This window comes from Microtus pennsylvanicus, chromosome 14 (genome assembly GCF_037038515.1).
Source record: "Microtus pennsylvanicus isolate mMicPen1 chromosome 14, mMicPen1.hap1, whole genome shotgun sequence".
Taxonomy (NCBI): domain Eukaryota; kingdom Metazoa; phylum Chordata; class Mammalia; order Rodentia; family Cricetidae; genus Microtus; species Microtus pennsylvanicus.
This window is the reverse complement of record NC_134592.1, coordinates 44066090-44089464: the sequence shown is the minus strand read 5'-3', so window position 1 is coordinate 44089464 and position 23375 is coordinate 44066090. Positions and strand designations below refer to the sequence as shown.

The following is a 23375-nucleotide window of genomic DNA, read 5'->3' as shown; positions in this document are numbered from 1 at the left end:
CACGTGGGCTCTGCTTGGTGCTCGGCTTCTTCCGTGTCCCACCCAGCAACAGCAGCATCCTCTGACGTCACCTGCCACCCTGTTTAGTCCCGAATCTTCTTGTTACTGTTATTCCCCATCCATGTCCATTGCATCCCCTCCCTTCAGCGGTCCCTCCATTTGAGTCCCAGATCTCAGCGCACCGGGTGGCGCTATCCTTGCTTCTGGGTTCCCCAGCTTGCACCTGAGAGAATCAAGCCTGTAGCAACTCCCCAGTTCCCTGTGGTGGGAAGTCCCGGTTCCGATATGTCAAAACTCCAGGATCTGGCTCCCACTGCCCCTCCAGCTCTTCTTAGCTGCTTGTCCTGCCCCTTAAACTATGTGTTCTAATGTCACCCAGCTAGTGACTTACCTGAATGTCTGCCTGGCATCACCCAGCCAGTGACTTACCTGTATGTTGGCATCATTACTGTGATGTTTCATACCTTGGGCCTCTCATCTTTTTGTTTGTTTGTTTGCTTGCTTGCTTGCTTGACTGGTTAGCTGGTGGTTTTGTGTTTTGTGACAGTCTTTCACTGTGTGACCTGGCTTTCCTGGACCTCTCCATGTAAACCAGGCTGGTTTGGCACTCACTGAAATCCTCCTGCCTCTTCCTCCTGAGTGCTGGCATTAAAAACCTGTCCACACAGCACCACACCCAGCAGTGGCCTCTCTCCTTTAGCATTTGAAGCCACTCCCCTCATTTCAGCCGCCTGACTCCTGACCCTTGGAAATCAGCTCCTGCGGGGCGGGTGTCCAGCAGTGTCCCTCGCATTCCTGCACTGTACACAAGAAGTTTCTATACAATAAGTGTCATCATCCACCTGCCTCTGCCTCCCGAGTGCTGGGGTTAAAGGTGTGCCATATATAATTCTTTATGAAATATTCGAAGTGAGAAGCAAACACCATATCTGAAAAGCCACATTAAAGCTAGAAACTCAGGAGTATTTTCACTCCTGTTTGAAGCCCTTGCTTTTGCTCACGTTGCCACCACCTTTCCATGTGAAATCAGGTAGGGTGTTCTCTGCACTGTTAGCCTGCAGCTGCTGGGTCCTGCGTGCCTTCGACACCATCCGAATCTGAGCCTCAACAAATCACAGTGAACACTGAGTTGAAACAGTTCCCTCACGCATTTTTAAGTAGAGTTCCTGGCCTTTTGTGTGAAAATCAAAAGTGTTCCAAAGAACCCTGCCTGTTCCTTTACTTTCCCCAGACGCATGTTTACAGTCTTGTGTGTGTGTGTGTGTGTGTGTGACCGTGGGAGTGAGCGGGAGTCATAGCCTGCAGATGTTCTGACGTAGGCATTTTTTTTATGGTACCCACCATTTTGGGAGTATAATCCATGAAGTGTATGAAGTTATACCAGATTGAGTGGGATTTTTTTTTTACCCACTTTGGTGATTGTTAAAACAAAGAGAAACTGTTTTTCCCATTGGGATTTTTCTTCTACCAAATGGACTTGTGGCTCATAATGTTAGCCAGTTCTAAGTAGCGTAACAAGACAGTGAGTGGAAAGGGGATAAAATTAGAGTTTTCTAATGGAAATCAGCCAGTTTATGCGGCCTGTTTTAGCTCCTCATCCTTTTGTCGTTTGTGGGGGCTGGTGTTCCAACAGGTTGTTTCCAAGAGGGGGAAGGAGTACATCCTGAAGCACATTCCGAACATGCACAAAGACCAGTTTGCACTGACGGCCTCCGAGGCCCATCTGAAATACATCAAAGAGGCCGTCCGACTGGACGACGTTGCCATCCATTACTACAGGCTGTACAAGGTAGGAGTCTGAGGCACCGCACAGCTGTAGAAAGAGCTTCTCTTGGCTTGCCCTTGGCTTCCACAGGTCAGGCCAGAGGCCATCTTGATCCAGCCTAGAAGCAAGATGGAGGATGCCTTAAATGTTTGTAACTGTGCCTTAACAGATGGCTGTAGATCAGGAATCTGCCTCTTTGCTGCTTAATCTGTAGTTGTTTTTAATGCCCTTTGTTTATATTATTTATTATTTTATATGCATTAATGTTTAGCTGGCATGTAAGTCTGTGGGAGGGTGTTGGGTCCTGAAGTTACAGACAGTTGTGAGCTGGCTTGTGGGTGTTGGTATAATGGTAAAAATAAAACGGCCCCATCCCCCGAGGGGCAGCAGTGGGCAGCAGGCCATGAGGGACAGTGGGTCCCAGGCAGGGAGCTGCAAGGCGGGTGAGAGCTTGAGGGGTTGCAGCAGGTGAGAGACAGACAGGTAGGCACACCATGCAAAGAGAGTGGGTATTTATTTCGTGGGTTATGGAGGGAAAGGGAAAGGGGAGAAGGGGGAGGGGGGGAAGAAGAGAAGAGAAGCCGCCTCTTTGGGAGAAAGATGGAAAAGGAAGGAGCTCAGTCTAGAAGCTGAAGGAAGATCTGCTTGCCTCAGTGGACAGAGGGGTGGGAGTGGGCCGAGCTTGTCTCTTAAAGGGACAGGACAGATCATTACAGTTGGGAGTTGAACCCAAGACCTCCAAAAGAGGAGTCTCGGTGCTCTTAACCACTGAGCCATCTCTGCAGCCCCTATTCCGTAGTTCTTTTTTTGCTTTGAAGAGTACCCCGGCAACCCACTTGGTGGATTTTATTTAGCCTTTATTCGCCTCCGTTGAGGTCCTTTAATTGCAGGACTGTCCCCACAGCAGCCAGTGCAGACAGAGCATGGTATTCCTCATTGTTTCGTTCAGTCCCCCACCACTCTGCAAGAAGTGTGTGCTCATTTTATAGGCCAGGAAACTTGAGGCTTAAGGAAGCTAAATAATTCACTAAGGCTGCAAAACCAAGCAGCAGACTGGATTCAGCGGGCTCCTCGATGACAGTGTGTTTAAGTCAAGCACTGCCGCGCTCGGGTGCCTTAGTCTCCTTTGCAGCCCGTGTATCCCTCGCCCTGTTTTTCTTTCTGATATGGACCACACAGTCACAGAGCATTGGGGGGAGGAGTGCTCTGCTGTGTACACACTCATGCCGGGCTTCAGCATCTTATTGCCTTCCCTCCCTGCCCCCCACTCATCTTCCCTATCCTTACAAGTGCTATTCTTTGACTAGAACTGGATTCTAAGCACTCAAGTTGTTTTTATAAGCCCAGTGGGATGAAGTTGTTAAAATATGATCAGTAGGTCTTAACTGTGAGGTTGAACACAGTTTGGCTCTTTACTGTGTGACCCTAGGCAAGCATTTAACATCTTTGTGCTGCAGATTTCCCATGGCTTAAAGGATCACTAGAACATACCTACCCCTTAGGACTGCAGTCTAAAAGAACTGATGAGGGAACCATGCTTAAAACAATGTCTGTCACATGTCAAGCATGATGTTCAGCAAGCTATTTCATTGATATGTTTGCTGTCCCTACCACATCCTTTGTGATGAGATCAGTATAACTGAACCATTATGTGTGTGCGCGCACACGGAGGAGGGTGTTTGGTCGTATTGCTGGGTAGTCTTCCCAGCTGCTTGCAGACCTCAGCACAATCCCCCTCCTTTGCTCTGGCTCTCAGAGTTAACACCTCACCATCCTAGCGAGGCCCATAGAGTTAGTTCCCTACGATCTAAGTTCCTAAAGGACTGACTCGCTTTTCCTAAGAGGTATCTTTGTGGCACCCCGCTTTACAAGAGACAATTCCAGTAAGTGTCATCTGGGACAATCTGTTCATATTTTGAAGTGCATTAGAGATACAAATGATATGTTGGACAGACTGTGGTCTTGGAATGAGGTATCAGGTAGAGGCCCTGGGGATCCTGGGCAGCTGTACTGGTCACGGGCCATCTGTCGAGTAAGAACGACTCTATTGCCTGTGAAGGCCATGCAGTAACGGGCTTGAAATAGCAAGGTGCGACAACTGTGACATTAGCAAGTGTTTAGAAATTGACCATTGCTTTTTGTCCTATTTGCTGGGGAAATTTGCTAGTTTAAAGAAGCTTGATAAGAAATTAGTCTTTCAGTAAAATTGATATATACAACTTAATCTTTTGACGATGCGTGGGGGCAATTTGCTTAGTATATGGTTCTACCTTGTGTAGAAAATGCCTTGCCTGCTTTAAAAGGAGACTCACCAGAGCTGTAACTGAAGAGGGTGAAGGAGATACTACTACCTGATAGACACCTCCCGTCTGGAAAGTTCAAATGGCAGCCATTAAATCTGCTTCATCAGGGGTCACTTGTAGAAGGGAGAAGGCAGACGGGGAGCATGCCTAAGGTTCGGTGCCTGTTTTCTCCATGCACTCCTCAGGCATGCATACAGTATTGCTTTGGACCCAATCTTATTTCAGAAGCACGGGCACAGCCTGGGGAGGGAAACCGACCTGAGGTTGTGTGCTGATGGAGCAGGCCCTGTTGAGCCTGACCCTGCAGGTGCCTTTCTTGATATAAAAATTGATTAGCTAGGAAGAAGTAATCCAACCTAGTAACAGGTCAGTTTTTTCTCTCTATTCAGGCAAGAACGTAATTTCTACTACTTCTTCCTGTGTTCCTGAGAAAACTGGCCTTAAGCTTAATAAAGATCTAGGGGCTGAGGAGATGGCTTAGTTGTTTGGAGTACTTGCTGCTCTTTCAGAGGACCTGGATTAGATGCCCACCACCCACAAAATGCCTCACAAGCATCCGTCAGTTCCAGGCATCCAACACCCTCTTTCACTTCTGCCAGCCCACAGCACATGCGCACACACAGGCAAAATACCCATACATGTAAAGTAAATCTAAAAATATTTTTTAACTTGAAGATTTGATAATATTCATTATTGTTTTTGAGATAACTTGTAAAGAAAGTATTAGTAACTTTTAAAGCTTCATGGCTTACTCATCACATATAAGTCCTTAAAGATTTGCCCAATCTGAGCACATTTTTAAATTGTAGTATTGTTTTTCTTATAGTTAAAATGGCTTCAGTTTTACAGTTTCTGTACATACACACATAATAGTAGAGTGTGCATCGGCACATATCTGCAGATGAACAATATAAATCTTCTGTGGGTGAGCCGTGTTTGGTCACTTGTCTCTCCTTTTGGCTTCAGGGATAGGGAGCTGGGAGAGTTACCCGATTTGAAACCTATAAACCTGTGAAATCCGTCTTATACCATAGCTAGACCCCTGAATCAATAGTCTGGTGTCCAACAGTAAGTGAGCATAGAGTGGAAGGAGACAGTCATCAAAAGTGGGAAGGCAGCAGGAAACGCCTGGCTGTCCAAGTTCTTGGTGACATAAGTATTTAGAATAGTCTCAGAAGTGGAAGCTGCCTTTACAGTGCTGAACACTAAGACCTGGAAACCTAAGGAGTCGGAAATAAAGAGAATAATTGGTTTAATAAATACTCAAAATTTTAAGTCTTGCAGGAAACCAAGGATGTGAACGATTTGAGCAGTTATTTTAAGAAAACAAAAAACCTAATTCTGAAAAGTATCTTTTTGTTTCTTCATTACTCAGTTGTTTATTATACAAGGAAAAACGGTTTTTCATAAAATTTTGTTCCCCCAGGATAAAAGGGAAGTTGAAGCTTCACTGGCCCTGGGGTTGACCATGCGGGGAATACAGATTTTTCAGGTTTGTAAAGGGGAGGGGGAGGAGTATCAAATGGTGGTGAGCAGGTTTTACTACAAGGAATGCTGTGCCAACCTGCCAGGCTCAGCCTTTGCCTCCTGTGTGTCAGCACAGAGGTGGGCGGAAGTCATGGATGGAACGGCTCCACCCCCCTTAAGAGAAAATGCAGGGCGGAAGACCGGCCCAGTCTCCAGAGCCTCACTATCCAAACTTTGCTCCTCGGGTCTTCCCGATGATTTCGTGTCTTTTACAGTTTTCTGATACACGATGTCCCATAGTCTCCCTTCCACTGGTGGGAGCTTTAGCTTTATATCAGGAACTACTGGGAGAAAGTAGCTCTCTTAGAAAAAGATAGAAAGTTGTCTTATCTTTGATCCAGGAAACTATCCGGAAGTCTCATTCCCTTGGTTGGGTTGCCCAGTCTCTGAGTCTTTTGGACTTCCTATTTAAATTCAGGGATAAGACCAAAGGGGAAATTGCCTAGGACCAGTGACTGCGGTCCACAGGAGCAGATCATTTTAATTATGGTCTGCCTTTCTCCACACAGGGTTGAGGACTCTTTCAGGTTTTAATTACTGAATCCTTGTTTACTATGAGATGAGTCAGCAGCTGTAGGATGTCTGTCGTTTCCTCTTAACTCCTCATGTGCCGACATTCTTCTTTTCCCGCAGAATCTAGAAGAAGAGAAACAATTGCTGTACGATTTCCCCTGGACAAATGTCGGGAAGTTGGTATTTGTGGTAAGTATAAAGTAGCTAAGAAAAAGTGGTGGAAAGGAGAAAAAGAAGAATGGTTGTTTTTGAGAATCTGAGGGTTTCATTTTGAAAAATATTGTGTCAAGAGCAAAAGTCGTCAGGTGTTTTTAAAATGGGGTCAGGAATGGTTGGTTGTTTTGTTTTCTTTTCAATCTAAGCTAAATGGGTGAAATGACTCCGCATGGAGGGCTCGTGGCCAAACTTAACAACCTGAGTTGACTCCCTGGGATCCACCAGGTGGAAGGAGAGGGCCTGACCCTACAGGCTGTCTCCTCTCACTGGCCCCAGAAACCACTCAGTGGCTTGTGCCCCTCACAACATACACAAAATAAGTGTTTAAGTGGTTTTTCAAAAGTAATAAAGCTGAGAGCAATTTGCTTTCTCAAGTATTCTCATAACCAAAGTTATTTATGTCAGAAGCAAATTAGAACCAAAGAATTTCATCTGTGAGTCCAGTTCCTGCCGCACCACCGTGAGTAACTGGACTGCAGGGAGGAAGTGAAGGAGAAAATAGAAGTTGTCCGCCACATGGAGTTGTATTTCAAACTCCATAGTAGAGGAGTTGTCGGCACGTGTAGACGGACTGTTGGCCTAGGAAGTTCAGAATATAACGTAAAACTGACAAGGTGTTTCCATGAATGCCAGACCCTGTAATCTCCGCCATTTCCAGTGGTCCGCCATGTAAGGACTGACATGGGGTCTATGAGAACAAAGTCTCGACTCTTCATGGCGACCCTCTCTACCAGCCATGTTCACTGTGTGGTAGCGTTCTAAGAATTACAAGAATTACTGTCATGTGTATCTGTATGGAGGTCACAAATATCCATAATCCTCCTGAGTTCTGGAGCAATTGAGAAAAGTAGACCAGAAAACTTTGTAAAAGATGTGTAGACACGCATTCCTTTCTGCCGACCAGAAGGCCTGTGCAGACAGGGCCATCTTACCTGGTTGGAGCAGAACCCTGGCCTGCACAGCTCTGCCTGTCAGTCCTGACTCTGCATTGCCTGGATTCCTTGAGCACCGACTTCTCTGGCCTCATTCACACTTAAGTAGAGCTTGCTCTGCCCCCTCCTCGCTGTGCTCTCATGGTCTGACCGTGACCCCTGGAACTCCCACCACACCACCCTTACCTAGGGTCTTGTTGAAGGTGGCAGGTTTCTCAGCCTCGTTTCCCTCCCCGGGAGGTTTATCAATTGGCATAGACACCAGGAATCCATTCCCCAAGTCTCCCAGCCCTGCCTACATGTGTCCTTTAAGAAGAGACTCAGTTTCTCTCCACCTTGGCATTCCTTTCAAATAGTGATAGTCTGCTCTTCTACAAAGTGGCAAACTTCTTGTGAGAGCTAGATGAATTGATGCATGTTTAATGCTTACTAAATTCAGTTATTGACATCCCAACATTGTGGCCCAATAAATCCAAGAGTCAATGCTTTAAAAACATAAACGTAATCTGTATGTAAATTTCCGTCCCCTGTTCCTTTACTCCAGCTCCACCTCCTTTCATGTGCTACATTAAGGTGTTGGGATTGTATTTGGAGGGATCTCTTGTGCTGGGCCCGACCCGTCCCACCGTGAGGGCTTCCCGGAAACCCTGGATAGAACCCACCTGAGTTTGGTATTCTCTGTCCTTCAACAGCTCTGAAGGAGAAAAAACAATGATTTGTCCCTCAGAACGGTCAGTTCAGCTTCACACATCTGTGAGAATCTTAGTTTAATGGTGTAGGGGATGGGCTGGAGAGATGGCTCAGCAGTTGAGAGCACTGACGGCTCTTCCATAGTCCTAGGTTCAATTCCCAGCGCCCACATGGCAGCTCACAACTGTCTGTAACTCCAAGATCTGACACCCTCACAGACATACATGCAGACAAAACACCAGTATACATAAAGTAAAAATAAATAAACTATCTAAAATAAATAAATAAAAAGCTTAGGGGACTTTGGCTGTTGGGGGAGTTTTCTGCCATAATTTGATTTGCGCTTTTTCTCCACAGGGCAAGAAGTTTGAGATTTTGCCCGACGGCCTTCCCTCTGCCAGGAAGCTAGTCTATTATACAGGGTGTCCCACACGCTCCCGGCATCTTCTGCAGCTGCTGAGCAATAGCCACCGCCTCTACATGAACCTGCAGCCTGTCCTGCGCCACCTCCGCAAGCTGGAGGAGAACGAAGGTGAGACTGGTGGGGTGGCGTTGTGGGTCCCACATGGGGAAAGCAAAGACTGCCTTAGCACCGCTAGCCTCCTGCTCTCCCTGCCAGGAATGGGGACTAGGACTTCAGAGCTCAGTTCCATTCTGGTCTCAGCCCAGGAGGCCCTCCCACTGAGCAGCTCCCCAGCCTCCTATTTAGAGTTTCTAGCCCCAGCCTGAAAAGCTTGCAGAGAGCTAGGATGGAACCTTCTGCATCAGAGTCTGACTGCACCAGGCCATGGCCTTGCTCTCTACAGGACGCCGCAGTTCCTCCTAACGTGGTGCTTTCCTTAGGCCCAAGTGTCAGTGAAGATAGATCACAGCTTCTCTGACAGCAGGGAGACCCTCAAGGTGACCGACCCTATAATAATAAAAGTGGGGGAGGCTTTTTCCAGCCAAGGAGTTTGCCCACAGCTGCATGGTGGTTCCGTGGAGATGCGGTGAAGCTGAAGAGCGTGTCTGAGGTCCTAGCACTCTTCCTAAGAGGGCGAACTGTGTGGGGAAGGAGGCAGTGTTGGGGCCTCCGGTAGATAACCTCAGTTTAACAGATTCTGTCTTTGTCGTCAGTTGTGACACCCTGGGGCTCCTCTGCTTAGTAAATACCAGCTTCTCAGCCCCAAATGCGGTTTGCTGAGCATTGCTTTCAGTTTGTTGCACAGAGTCCTATTGTGGTCACTGTCACAGTAATCAGATTAGAAACGGAATGTCTGCCGGGCCTCAGGACACAGTGGTGCATGCGGTTCATGCCTTAGCTCTGGAAGCAACTGCTGACTCCAGCGGTCCTCTAACAGCGCAGCCTTAAAGACACATGCATCTGACCAACTTCCCTAAAGCCAGTGTGGTCAGATCTGTGTGGAGAGTCCTTTGTCTGCAATGATGGGAACGTGAATCTCTCCGTCCCTTCTGCCACTGTGACTCTCCTGTGGCACCCTCCGATGTCCCAGCTGCTGCTGCAGACTGCCACTGTCCCGTCAGCCTAGCCAATATGTCACCTCTGGGCTGGCATGAATGTTAAGAGGGATCCTCTCAGGGACAAAAGCACCAAGGAGGAGCCTGTGAGAACAGGTGACTCAGCCGGGTGTAGAGCCCATGATTTTCCTCCTCTGCCTTATTCCTAAGTGGCCACTGTGGCACCTTAAAAAGAGATTTATTTATCACACCAATCCTCAGCCCAAAGCATTTTAGTGATGCAGAAGACCTTGAGTGGAACCCTTGAGAGTCTGGTAGATTTGGTGAGGTTACAGAGGACACTGAGCTCGTGGAGGCCGGGGCACGGTCCCCTTGATGTGTTAGAACTTAAGGGAGCAAGTGTTTCAGTTCAGTCTGCTGCCGGAGCAGAGCGCTCCAGGCTGGTGATGCAGAGAGAATGTCTGGGAAGCCCAAACAAGGCTGGGCGTCTGGCGGAGACTTCCTGATGCATCATCTGGAAGAACAAGGAGCAGACACAGGCGACTGGAGGAGACTCCCACGGTCACATTTGCCCATTAATAAGGACAGAGCTGTCACAGCCTCGTCACTTCCGAACCAGCCCCACATCTTAACGCTGATGAAATTTCAACCAGGGTTGAGAGGGGCATTCAGAGCATAATAGGGGACTAGAGAAATGATAACGGTACATGTTGCATCTTTCATTTGGTTCAATTCAAATAAATGACAGTATTCCTACAAAAAAATACGAGCAGTGGTGGCGCACGCCTTTAATCCCAGCACCTGGGAGGCAGAGGTAGGCGGATCTCTGTGAATTCAAGGCCAGCCTGCTCTGCAGAGCTAGTTCCAGGACAGCTAGGACTTAACACAAAGAAACCCCATCTCGGCAGGGATGGGGTTGTTTGTTTATTTTTCCTACTTAGAAGTACCTTCAGGTCTGAAAAAATTCTCACACCAAGTTTCTGTGAGCTAATCCACATGTAAGGGCTTTATTATTTTCACCAGAAAAGCCCTTTTTTGCATTTAGTTGAACATAAAAAGAGGGGGTATTCTAAATTTCATTTCTACATACCTTTTTAAGATACTACCGTTTCACCATTATTATAGAAAAGGTCACAAGAATACTTCCTTGGGGTTGAGAGAAGGAAAGTGTGCCTAGTGTCTTTAAAATATCATCTAGCCAGTCGGTGGTGCTTGCCTGTAATCTCAGCATCATCTGAGGCAGGCAACTCTCTGTGAGTTTGAGGCCAGCGTGGTCTGCAAAGTGAAACCCAGGACACTAGGGCTGCTACACAGAGAAACCCTGTCTTGAAAAAAGCAAACAAACAAAAAACATCATCTACAGTTACTAGAACTCATTCTTAGGTCCCAGATCAAGAAGTCACACTTACGACATTATATCCAAAATACAGTCTGAAAAAACCTCTGTTCTCCCGGCTTACGCTGTAGAAGGCATGGTTCTGATGATCTGGCCATGGGCTCTTGTGGTCAGAAGGAGGCAGGGGACTGTGAGCTCCATCCCCAGGCCTCCTTTGTCCTGCCACCCACTGCCTCCAGAGAGCGGGTGGGGGTGCAGGTTCAGGGCTGTGTGCAGACAGAAGGGCTGCGAGTGTTTTCACTTAGCCAAGAAGCAGGACAAGTATGTCCATTAACAGGCCCCCAAGATCCCAATTATAGTCTGCTAGTCTAAAATTACATCAGTTTAATGGTCCCCAAATGTACTCTGTCCTTAACATTGGTCTGCTGTGTTTCTTTCTCATCAGTTTTAAGGAAGCCAGACTGTTGCTTTTAAATGTTTCTCACCTGAAACATAAGATTTCTGCAGTGAGCACCGCACCCTAGTCCAACTGCTCATTTTACGTGTTCATGTGTGGTTTTGTAACTCCCATGTCTATTTAGCTTAGTGTTTGCTAAGAGAGCTTCCTCAAGTCTGTTTTGACTGCTTCAGCCAATAGCTGAGGATTTTTACCAATTGAAGGTCACCTGGGTGTGGTAAAGAGTGCCTCACTTTTTGGCCAAACTGGAGAAAGTCGTTCTTCTTGGATTACTTTTTTTTTTTTTTCGAGACAGGGTTTCTCTGTGGTTTTTTGGAGCCTGTCCTGGAACTAGCTCTTGTAGACCAGGCTGGTCTCTAACTCACAGAGATCCGCCTGCCTCTGCCTCCCAAGTGCTGGGATTAAAGGCGTGCACCACCACCGCCCAGCTCTTCTTGGATTACTTGAAAAGCTAAGTTTTAGAATCTTTTGAAAGAAATTTTCTGATTAGCTTTGTCTTGTTGGGTTCAGCAACTGAAGGTAACAGGAGACCAAATTGAACAGCAGTTAGCATATTGAATAACCAGTCATTGAATGTTTCTAGAATCATCTGTGGAGGACCAGATTTTGATATTTAACATGCTGTTATCTGCCAGCTTTGCAAAATGCAGAATCCCATAGTGACTGCCATGGTAATGTCACCGTCACGCTGCAAGGTGATAGGTGCTCTCAGTCCCTGAATTTATTTCACTGTGGAATGGTAGCAGTCTGCAGACAGGGAGTAAGTGACACGCCATGACACTCAGAAGGGCTCACTTCTCTGGTGTCTGGAGCTTCATAACTGGCTGTTCTAAGTCCCCCCAAGGCACTGCTGCGCTGATGTTTATTCCCCACATAGTGTTCCTACAGCAAGCTCCAGCTCCCCGAATTCCTCAGTCAGAGAGGCTGCCCTTGATCTCAGCCTGGCCCTCTCATGCTCTCTGCCTTGGCTGAGCATGCTGCTGAGCTGCGTTTTCCCACACAGAGAAGAAGCAGTACCGGGAATCCTACATCAGTGACACCCTGGACCTTGACATGGACCAGCTGGAAAAGCGGTCCCGTGCCAGCGGGAGCAGCGCCGGCAGCGCGAAGCATAAGCGCCTGTCCCGCCACTCCACAGCCAGCCACAGCAGCTCCCACACCTCCGGCATCGAAGCAGACACTAAGCCCCGGGACCCGGGGCCAGAAGACAGCTGTTCCGGCAGCGCCATGCACCGCAAGCTGAAGACCTGCAGCTCCATGACCAGCCATGGCAGCTCCCACACTTCAGGAGTGGAGAGCGGCGGCAAAGAGCGCCTGGAAGAGGACTCTCAGGATGATGGTAACTCCTGGCGCTGTGGCTTTTCCCATGTTGGTCCCGTAGCATTAGTATCTGGTTAGTGACTAAGTAATGGTGGTAGAGAGGTCTGGCCGTCTCCCCAGGGACATGGTTGAGTTACCCGTGTCTGTCAGGGACCTTGGCAGCCTCAGGGTTGGCAGCTTGTATGAAGTCAAGGGGACAGAAGTCCTGTAGCCCTTTTGTCCTGTGTTCTTCTTCCCCTGAAACATTGCACCGTTACATACCGTTAAGCCCTAAAGTGTTTTCTTGAGTGTTCCCCATGCCACCGGAACTACAGGGAGTATAAAAGAAACACGGAACCTGGCTGCTAGGACATCGCTCTCTGTGGAGAGAACGCAGCAGATCCCAGCCTGTGTCTGCCAGACGTAGCATTTGTTTACCTCTTTTGTTCTGTTTCACATGAGCTCTGTGACATCTGGGCTTGATGAAAACAGACAAACAAAGAAACACGACTGGCTCTGCTAAGAAAAGCTGCACAACACTTTAGGCCCCTGAACGCTGCACCGCTGCACAGGACTCCACAGCAGCCGCCTTGGGGCGCTCAGGTGGGCATGGGTCAGCAGTCCTCGCCCTGGTGCTAATGACCCATCAGCATCAGCCCCGGGTCACTGCAGCATGACCCTACCGCGTAAAGAGTGGAGCGGTTGATGGCAGACTGTGGCACAGAGGCTGCGGCAGCACCAGCGATCCTTCAGAAGGAACCTAGACTGAGAGTGTCCCTAGAGCCGCTGCCGCAGAGTCACGCTCTCGGTTCATTCTCAGTGTGGCTGTGTACCTGGCCGCCCTCACAGTGGGACGTGGCTGTGGGTATAGTCTTCGTTTTCCTTGGGATCATTCAGTGTCTTCTTCCCTGCTTCTGTGTCAGAAATAGAGATGTTGGTCGATGACCCCAGGGACCTGGAGCCAATGACAGAAGAGTCACTGGAAGTCAGCCCCGATGTGTGCATCTACATCACAGAGGACATGCTCCTGTCGAGGAAGCTGAATGGACACTCGGGTGAGCTCTCACAGCAACCCACAAGCGTGTGACTCTGAGACTAGGAAGAGAGTGGGCATGCTCAGTTCACCATGGAGAGCAGCCACTCTGGGTCACTCGACCGTCACAAGGCCAGGTGCCGGCTGTAGACTGTGTGTGTGTGTGTGTGCGCGCGCGCGCGCATGCACGCACGTGTGTTTGGGGACGGGGGATACCAGGAAGGAGCATTAGCATCTTTTACACAGGCTATGGACCACGCTGTGCTATAGGATGACTGACTTTCTTTTCTTTCCTTCTCCCATCTTCCTCCTTGCTATTATCAACCTGATAATTAGAGAACCCTGTGGCCCCAGAGGGAACCTTGGATACCCTTCAGTCTGGCCTCTTTCCTTGTGTACATGAGAAGTATATAGAGATTAAAGAGACAAGTGTCCATGGCTAGAAACAGAAGTCAGGTCTCCAGGTTTGATCTGTGTCCCCCACTGTATTATATGAAGAAAAGAATCTGCAAGAAAAACCAGTGTAGTTTTTTGATAGTCTTTTTTTTTCTTTTTTGTTGTTGTTGATTTGTTTGTTTGAGACAGGCTTTCTCTATATCTCAAATTCCAGGCTCCCCTAGAATTTGCTCTGTAGACCATGCTGTCATTCACAGAGGTGGACATTCTTAAATTGCATATTTGCACGATTCTTCTAGAAAACATGCCTTCACAGTAACTTCAACACTAGGGTTATATAATATTCTGTAATGCCACCATTACAAATTTCCACCATCTGAAGTCAGCAGTGTGAGTTTGTTTTAAAACCTCTGTGTGCCTCTATCACGGGTCTGTTCTTAAGACTTAAGATTTAGGGAGCCAGCTCTGTAAAGGGACCCCGGATCCTTATTCCCCAACCACTTTCAGCTTTGATCAAGGGAGAGGCTCTTTCATCTGTCTCTCTGAGTGGCGGACAGCAGCCGTCAGAGGGAAACTAGACAGACACAGAGTCTCCTTCATCCCGCCTCCTACTGTACAGAGCACAAGGAACAATCCCTTGCAGAATCCTTTTTGCTCACCCAGCCTAAGCACACTTGTAGATGGTCAACCCAAACCGTGGCCAACCCACCCACAGTGGGGATGGAGCCTCCTGTCCACACCAGCCCAAGTTCACGATGCTGGGCCAGCCTTGGTGCCTCCTGCCCGTTCTCATTATGTAGAAATCCTCAGCTGTGTGCATGTGATAAATGCGTGGGAAGTGCTGCATAGTTATGTTTGTAAAAAGAAAATGATTTGAAGCGGTATATACAAAATGCCCATGAAAGTGGAATATGTGGGCCACTAGCAAGTGCTTTGTATTTATATGTTTCTGCTTTCAATTTTCATGAGATGATTAATTTTGTAATTTTGAATAGAAACAGAATTTAAATAGTATGACTGTTAATATTTGATATACCTTTTTAATAGTGAAAAAGGCAAACAGTGACTAGTTGAATTATCTGATCACTAGACATTGGAGATAGCCTTTCCATGAGTTTTTGAAGGATACTATACAGAATTAAAAAGCTAGGCAACAAAAACACAAGTTATATAAAAGTGATATAACTGAAACTGTTCACATAAAAACGTGACCTTGATGGGGTCACGGATGCTTTCAGTTGCTCCTCGCATCACCCCAGCTCTGCACTTTCTGTACCACATGAGCATGGCCTTTGCACTCTCGTGGTGGATTGAGGACTGATGAGGGCAGCCATGCCTGACTCTGACTTCTTCAGTGGCGGATCTGAGCGTGGAGGAGTGTTCACAGGCATAGGAGCCAAGAACATTACCAGAGAACCCTCACAGAATCATCCCACATACCCAATGGTGCGCAAGCCTTTCAGTCCTGTGGGATCTACTCAGGGGCTCACACTGCATCCCAAGCAAGAGCATCTTAAAGCACCTGTGTAGAACCTTCACGGTCCATGTTTCAGTTGAGCTGCTTACTGAATCCTCTGTATTTACAAGGTGCATGCTAGGCGCTATAGGCTGCTGGCCGTGGGGTGCTGGGGGTGTATGTCCCTCTGAGCCATTGTCTTTACACCTCTGCTGGTCCTCACTTGTTTCAGTGGTGTTTGGTCCAGTATCCAGCCCGGGTTGGTGATTTTAGCCTCTGGAACGTTTTTGGAGAGTGCATCACTCCCATGTTAAGTCAGAAAGGAGACTATCATCCTTGCATTTCTGGTTCTGGAAATGGAGGTTTCCTCGAGGTCCAGAGGTGATTAAGGGTTGCGCTGATGTCTGAGACCCAGTGCTGAGTTCTCACTGCCATCTCCATCTTGATCTCTTCCCACTGGGATCTGCCATGGGGACTGTGGTCATAGTGACCTGTTGGCCAGCCGGAGCTCCTGACCCTTTTGTCCATTACTGTTTAACCATCACAAAAATGCTAGTTGAGTAGGGGCCCTGTTTGTAGAAGGAAGCTAATGAGATGTGGGGAGACTTGAGAATTGGCCAGGATACACAGTCAGTTAATTATCTGGGCAGGTTCCAGCCCTCCAGCCCACCTGATTGCTCCTCACTCCTAGTGTCCACATAGACCCAAAGCTAGGAGTTGGTGCTGCACACTGTGATACATGGAGAGGAGAAGGGAGACGCGGAGACGAGGTCAAAAGGCCTCTTCTCACACTGTGAACAACTTACTCCTGAACCTCCCCACCCTAGCTGACCCTTACTCGTCACCCTCTGCTTCCTAGCAAAGAGTGGGTGCCACAGCTGTGAGCCACCGAGGAGCCACCATGAGCGTCCTCAGTAATGGTCACAGCTGGCCTTGTCAGAAATGTGGAGGAGGTTCATTGTTCTTTCTGTTCTACCTCAGGGTTAATTGTGAAAGAAATCAGCTCTTCCACCTCCAGCTCTTCAGAAACGGTTGTCAAGCTGCGTGGACAGAGCACCGACTCCCTTCCACAGGTACTGGGCATTGAAACCTTTATATTGTGAACTGGAGTTGTAGGCATTCTGCCTTCATAGGGTTTCTATTGCTGTAAAGAGACACATTGACCACGGCAACTCCTATAAAGGATGACATGTAATTGGAGCTGGCTTACAGTTCAGAGGTTTAGTCTGTTATGAGCATGGCAGGAAAACATGGCAGAATGCAGGCAGACATGTCCTGGAGAGGAGCTGAGAGGTCTACATCATGATCCACAGGCAGCAGGAAGTGAACTGTGGGCCACACTGGGTATGACTTGAGCATATAAGACCTCAAAGCCCACCTTCACAGTGATGCACTTCCTCCAACAAGGCCACACCTCCTAATAGTGCCACTTCCTGTGGGCCAATCATTCCTATTCAGACCATCACATGTTTACATAGGACTGCAGTTCATACAAATGAGCAAAAAAACAGCCAGAAGGAAACAAGTCGTGACCAGTTACATACAGCTCACTATATTCTGAATTTATTTGCATCTTGCTAGTTCCACTTATATTTGGGTTTTATTTGGATAATTGTGTACTTTGTCATACACTCTCTTAGGTGGGAAACTCTGGTCAGTAGGCCTTATGGATAACTGCTTGTGTGCACCTGAGAAGGTGTATGTTTGTGTTAGTGTGTGTCATGGTTAACTGACCACCTCAGCAAATGGGAAGATCATTGTTGAGTGTGTAACTAGCAGGGCAGTTTCACTGAATTTCCAAAGTATGCTGAGCTACCCTGTCTGCCGGCTGTGGCCACTGATGCTGAGCTACACTGTCTGCCGGCTGTGGCCACTGATGCTGAGCTACACTGTCTGCCGGCTGTGGCCACTGATGCTGAGCTACACTGTCTGCCGGCTGTGGCCACTGATGCTGAGCTACACTGTCTGCCGGCTGTGGCCACTGATGCTGAGCTACACTGTCTGAGGCTGTGGCCACTGATGCTGAGCTACACTGTCTGAGGCTGTGGCCACTGATGCTGAGCTACACTGTCTGCCGGCTGTGGCCACTGATGCTGCACTACACTGTCTGAGGCTGTGGCCACTGATGCTGCACTACACTTACACTGCCTAAGGCTGTGGCTGCTGGTACAACTCTTTAAAAATGTACACATACTTCTATAATTCTAGAATTCCCGATATTAAACAGTAGGTGTAGCATGGAAAACTGGAACCCAAGTTCTGCCACCCCATATATACTACACTGTACATGGATGTCACATGTATCACAGCTAAGCAGCAAATGCCAAACCTACAGCTCTGGGACATTTGTGTGCCTTGAGGGTTTCTGGAAATAACCAAATAATTCCTTGTCTGAGCTCCTTTTGAGACCTGGGAAGACTATATCAAGTTTGAGGAGACATTCCATATAGCCAGTGTCTCTCATACGTGACCCTTTTTAGCAAAATGTGCTCCTGGAATGTTAGTGTCTAGAAAAGTGGTGTCTTTTTCCGACAAGATGTTCCTTGTGGTGCTAAACAACAAGCTTAGACTATCTAGTTTCTTCACATCACCCAGTAAGCATCTCCCATTTGTGTTACTCTCCTAGCCAGTGTTCTCCATTACACCAGGACCACTTGGATAATGAATTCCAAAGGCCTGCCACCTACTGGTACCATTTGGAAGGACAAGCCCTTTCTGGCCAGAACTGCTGTTTTTTTCATTCTGTATTTCGAAATTTATTTTTTATTAGTGTGCATGTGTGTGCACATGCATGCAGGTACCTGTAGAGGACAGAAGAGAGTGGCGGGTCCCAGGAGCCAGAGTTACAAGCAGTTATGAGCCACTGCTGTGGGCACTGGGAACTGAACCGGGTTTTCTGCAAGAGTAGCCCATTCTCTTAACAGCTCCGCCGTCTTTGCAGCCCCAGTTTCCTCCCAGCTTCCGGCAGCAAGAGCTCTCTATTCTGGACTCTAGAACTTGCTTCTTCAAGCTGTGTTTCTTGAGTGATAATTGCTTTTCCATTTCTTATTAAAATATTAATAGACACAAACAGGAAGGGTGTTAGCCAGTTGAACTGCCCTGTCTTGATGGAAGAAAAGAAAGAAAGAAAAACAGTATTTCTATCTTTATAGCCTTCTTTTGCAGTAATTGCTGGATCTCTCAAGTGCTAGGAGTAGTGGCCCACCTGTCTTTGTGTTGGCTCTATAGACTGGGGAGGGACACTGCACAGTTCGTACCAGCTGAATGTCTAGGCAGAATACAGGCACACTGATTTAAATAGTCGATCAAAGTTCCTTCCCGCAGAAGCCGTGGGTAGGAAAGCACTTTGTAACACGGAAGGACTGCTTGACATTTTACGCTTTTGCCGCGGCTCTCTCAGCTGGCCAGAGACACTACCTTTCCCACATCTTCTCACCCTTCCCTTGTCTTGCAGACAATATGTCGGAAACCAAAGACTTCCACCGATCGACACAGCCTGAGCCTCGATGACATCAGGCTGTACCAGAAAGACTTCCTGCGCATCGCAGGTCTGTGTCAGGACACTGCTCAGAGTTACACCTTCGGGTGTGGCCACGGACTGGAGGAGGACGGTCTCTACTGCAACAGCTGCTTGGCTCGGCAGTGCGTCAACATCCAAGACACTTTCCCAGTCAAAAGAACCAGCAAATACTTCTCCCTGGACCTCACTCACGACGAGGTCCCGGAGTTCGTCGTATAAGCCCCACTGCGGGCAGCCCTGCGGGCAGCTGCTGTCTGCTGGAGGCTGTGGAGTCCGAGGTCCTTCACATATTATTTGTGCCATATTTTTTTTCACCCCAAATTTAGCTCTTTCTTTATAATATCCACTATGGAAACGAAAGCCTTGGGACAATGCACTTTAAGTATTATGCAGAGGTAAAAGATACACAGAATGTAAAAGGCAGACAAGTGCCCGGATGTTTATTGACCCTTTGGGGGGAAGTGTGCTTTAGAGCTTGCCCAGCTTCCAGGCTTAGGCTATGGTGTGTGTTCATCCCTTGTTTTCTAGTTCAAATACGTTATTCACGTGGAAGATGTTAGGCATATCTGTTTATTTTTTTTAGCCACTCCCTCATGGAGCGCTTATGTCTTGAGGGAGTACAGATGGAAGTTCTCTCTTCTTTTACAGAGAGTCATTCTTAGGTCTATAGCCATGGCTGCCTCACAGAGGCTAGCCCAAAATGAACACCGACGGAGTGGTGGGAGTCTGGGGTTCTAGCCAAAGATGCGTGTACAATGGAAGTGCTACTCAGAGCCGGAAGATGCATGCTGGGACTCCTTCACACGGTGCCACGCCCACTGTGCTGGTCTTCCAGGAAGCTCTGGGATTCGCTTGTGTCCGTGACATGGTGCGTTTTGTGGAGTTTACAAAGCTGGTATATGTTAAAAAAAAAAAAAAAACAGTGGAAATGTCTTAGAAAAAGTTTGTTTGGTGGTATTTTCTTTGTTGTTTTTTTTAATGGTGGCAATGCTAGTTTCTGCTTTAAAAAGATACCCTAGCTGTGTGTATATGTCACACGTGTATAGATACATGGAACTCTGTGTGTTTATATGTGTTTGAAACCTAATGACTCTTTATTTGGATTTCCGCGTATGTCTTGCACACATAGAATTCGTGTTTAAGGTTGAGGGTACATTATTGGAAGAATGGTCGCCACAGACAATCAGTTGATAATGTAGAGTTAAGAGTGACTTTCCTTGTGTGCCTTTGGCCAAGATTCTCAACCCCGATTGCATCATAAGACTTCCTCTGGGGAGCTTTTAAAACAAGCCTGGGTCCTACCCCAGGTCAGTTCAAATCAGGCTCTTGTGGGTGGGGCCCGGGTGAGACTGTCTTTTCTTGTAAAGTTTGCCAGGTAATGCATAGTAGGATTGGAGCCCACTGATCCAAGAGTGTATTTTTATTAACTTTGAAATAAAAGTATACAGGGGATATTAGCAATGGTGAATGGGCCATGTTTAAGAAGACGGTCACTGCCCTGCTACTGTTACAGTGTGTGGTCAGAGCAAGCCAGGGGACGAGTTTAGCAACTTGACATGCAGTGAAATGTTGCTCGCACTTCGGGAGAGGACTTCACAGCACAATGTCTTTCTAGGGGGTGTTTTTAATGATTTAGTATTTTACAACATTTGTTTACCATATTTTGATACTCCATTTTTGCTATCTGCCAGGTTTTATTAAAAAAAATGTATTATTTTCTAAAGAAGCTCATATTTTTCTACAAAATTATGTTTTCAAGTAACGAAGAAATAGACGTAGGGCACGGCAGAACTTAAGCAGCGTTCCCTGTGGGTGGGAGTCAGTGTTACAGAACCGGTGGCGGCCACGGGGGCTGCCCCACCATGCTGCCCTCCTGTGCAGGCACAGCTGCCTCACAATGTCACCCAGTAACTCTCACCGGACCCCTTAAAAAGAAGAACAAAAGAAAAAGTTCTGTGGCCATGACATTATTTTTGCTGTTGTCAAATGCTTTTTAGAAGAACCAAAGTTTCTGATACCAGAATTTATCTCAGTCTCCTTGCAGAAGGCTGGAAGTTGAAGGGATGATTTAATGACTTCTTTTGCTTATGAGTCATTACATAATCTCACCATTTCTTCACAGACGCTTAGGGGCCAGGCCCTGGGGAAGTTGGTCTTCTTGAGAGCCCCGGTCGCCACGCCGTGTGTTCCCACGGCCCTCAGCGGCGCTTGCAGATACCAAGATAAAATAGTTGTTTAATTGAACAGGTCGTACTCTGTATTCTTTTTCCTCTCTGCTCCAGAATCCAGTCTCCAGGGTTCTGCCAGGGGTGTTGCTTTTCCTTCCCTCTCCTTTGGCTGGATTTGGGATTAGCCTTACAGATTTTTCGAAGAGGAAACCTGCTAGGGAACATTTGTAATTTTGTGGTCCATGGTAGACTCTTACACAGGTAGCTATGTGAAAACCCACTTTGAATAATTGACATTTTTGTATTGGGAAATTGTTTTTAAAAATAAAGGAAAAGAAAACGACACAGCTGTTGTTGATGCTGCATTGGTTAACATGTCGATGACTGGTACACAGACTAGGTCGGAACATGTCACCGCTCCATGTCACCCGCGTTTGTATTCGCCACAGTGAGCTTTATATCTCAGTAAGCTGTAAATAATCCTTTCTGTGAAAGGATCACCATGTCGGGATGATACTGAAAGTATGTTTAAAAAAAAAAACTCGCATTATTTTGTAATTATTTCTTATAGGTGTTTCATGGTGAGATCGGCAGTCAATAAAGTTAACTTTTTGGCCTTTAAGGTGTCTTTTGTTATTCGGCTTCGCGTTCAGCAGGAACCAGGAAGAAGTGGTTGTATGCTTTCTTTGTGCTCTTCTTTCTTCCCGCTGTAGGGATATTTAAGACACCCTCGTGGAGGGCAGTGAGAGAGGGTGCTGAGTTCTGCTGTCTGCCAGGCCTGTGTTGCCAGATTAGGGCTGCACACGTTAATCCTCATGTCTGTGAGGCGGCAAGTCCTGCCAGCTAGGGTGAACCAAGGTTTCGAGGGCTTTTCCAGATACTGTGGCAAAGTCACACACTGCTGTCTCATCAGAGGCTCAAAGGTGTGTGTGTGTGTGTGTGTGTGTACATAGACCACAGTGTCTGTATAGAGGTCAGGTGACAACTTGCAGGAATTGGTTCTTCCGTCATATAGGTTCTGGGACTCGCACTCAGGTTATTGGGCTCAGCAGTAAGTACCTTCATCCACTAAGGTATCTCCCTGACTCTAAAAAAAAAGGCAGTAACTTTAGACATTTAACACTGTCAGTTGATTTTAAGTGGCTGCATTCGCGAGGCTGGATGCCCTGAGGCGTAAAGGGAAGGAGCCAGGAATTAGTGTCTAGAGATGATCTCTGCAGAGCCTCTCTCGCCCTCAAAGACAAGACTTTACCTCTGCTCTGATTTTCTCGGCTCAAAGAGGCAATAATAATTCAAAGGACTGAGAAATTAAAGTAATAAGGTACCCTGGTGAGTAGGATGGGAAGCAAGAGCTTTCAGAACTTCAGGCATTTAACTCTTCTGGGATAGAGTCATTTAGAAGCCTAGCTAGAGTCCACAGTGAGAGGTGGGATGGGTAGGGGAGTGTGTGTGTGTGTGTGTGTGTGTGTGTGTGTGTGTGTGTGTAACACTGAGGTTTGGAGTTAGGGCCCTAAGCAGGCTAGCAGGCACTGTACCACTGAGCTATAGCCCATGGTTTTTTGCTTATGTATGATGCTTCTGTGTGTGTGAATGAATGTGTGTATAGGCCCAAAGTTAACACTGTCTTCCTTAATCTTTCTCCACTCTATTGGGGCAGGTCTCGTGCTGAACCTGGAAGTCACTAACCTTAGCTAGTCTAGCTAGCCAAACTGCCTAGTCCCTGTCCCTGCCTTCCAAGGACTGGGATTACAGGTGGCCACCACACCTGCCCAGCATTTATGTGGCTTCTGGGATTCCAACCCCCAGTCCTTATGCTTTATCCACTGAGCTATCCCCCTAGTCTTCCCGTTCCCCCCATCCCACCTCCAAAGCAGGATCTCACTGAGTTGCCCAGGCTGGCCTTAAACTCATGATCCTCCTGTCTCAGCCTACTGAATGAATTACAGGCCTGTATCAATCAGGCCTAGCTAAAACCAGAACTTTGTAGTGGGGTGTTATTCGTGAATGTTGCAGAGTAAATTGAAGAAGTCAGTGGGGAAAAAAAGTCAGGCTATTGTTATTCATCCAATGCTACATCCGTCTTGTCTAATCCTCGGGCAATTGAAGGAATTATCACCCTCGTTTCACCACTGAGGAAACAGTGAATCTTGCTCAAGACCCTGTCGCGAGTGAATGGTACCATGGCATTTACATTTTTATGTCTGAGTAATCTTGTCTGCATGTATATTATGAGTACCATGTGCACGCCTGAAGCCAGCACAGGCCGGAGGAAGCCGCAGGTCCTCTGGAGCTGGCGTTACAGGTGA

At 47.3% G+C, this 23375-nt stretch overlaps 1 protein-coding gene across 2 annotated transcripts in view; it reads left to right on the top strand.

The window, feature by feature from the left end:
* The window catches only part of Frmd6 (FERM domain containing 6), a 64539-nt gene extending 42850 nt beyond the window's left edge, over positions 1-21689 (top strand). Inside the window, exons 7-14 of one of the 2 annotated variants that reach the window (XM_075948715.1) lie at positions 1634-1789; positions 5495-5560; positions 6229-6297; positions 8304-8478; positions 12201-12536; positions 13420-13551; positions 16363-16454; positions 18836-21689. In XM_075948715.1, coding sequence (XP_075804830.1) covers positions 1634-1789; positions 5495-5560; positions 6229-6297; positions 8304-8478; positions 12201-12536; positions 13420-13551; positions 16363-16454; positions 18836-19120 — 1311 coding nt within the window. In that variant the 3' untranslated portion in view covers positions 19121-21689. The remainder of the gene's footprint in view (positions 1-1633; positions 1790-5494; positions 5561-6228; positions 6298-8303; positions 8479-12200; positions 12537-13419; positions 13552-16362; positions 16455-18835) is intronic. The other variant, XM_075948714.1, reaches the window with a different exon arrangement.
* The last annotated feature ends 1686 nt before the right edge of the window (positions 21690-23375 follow it).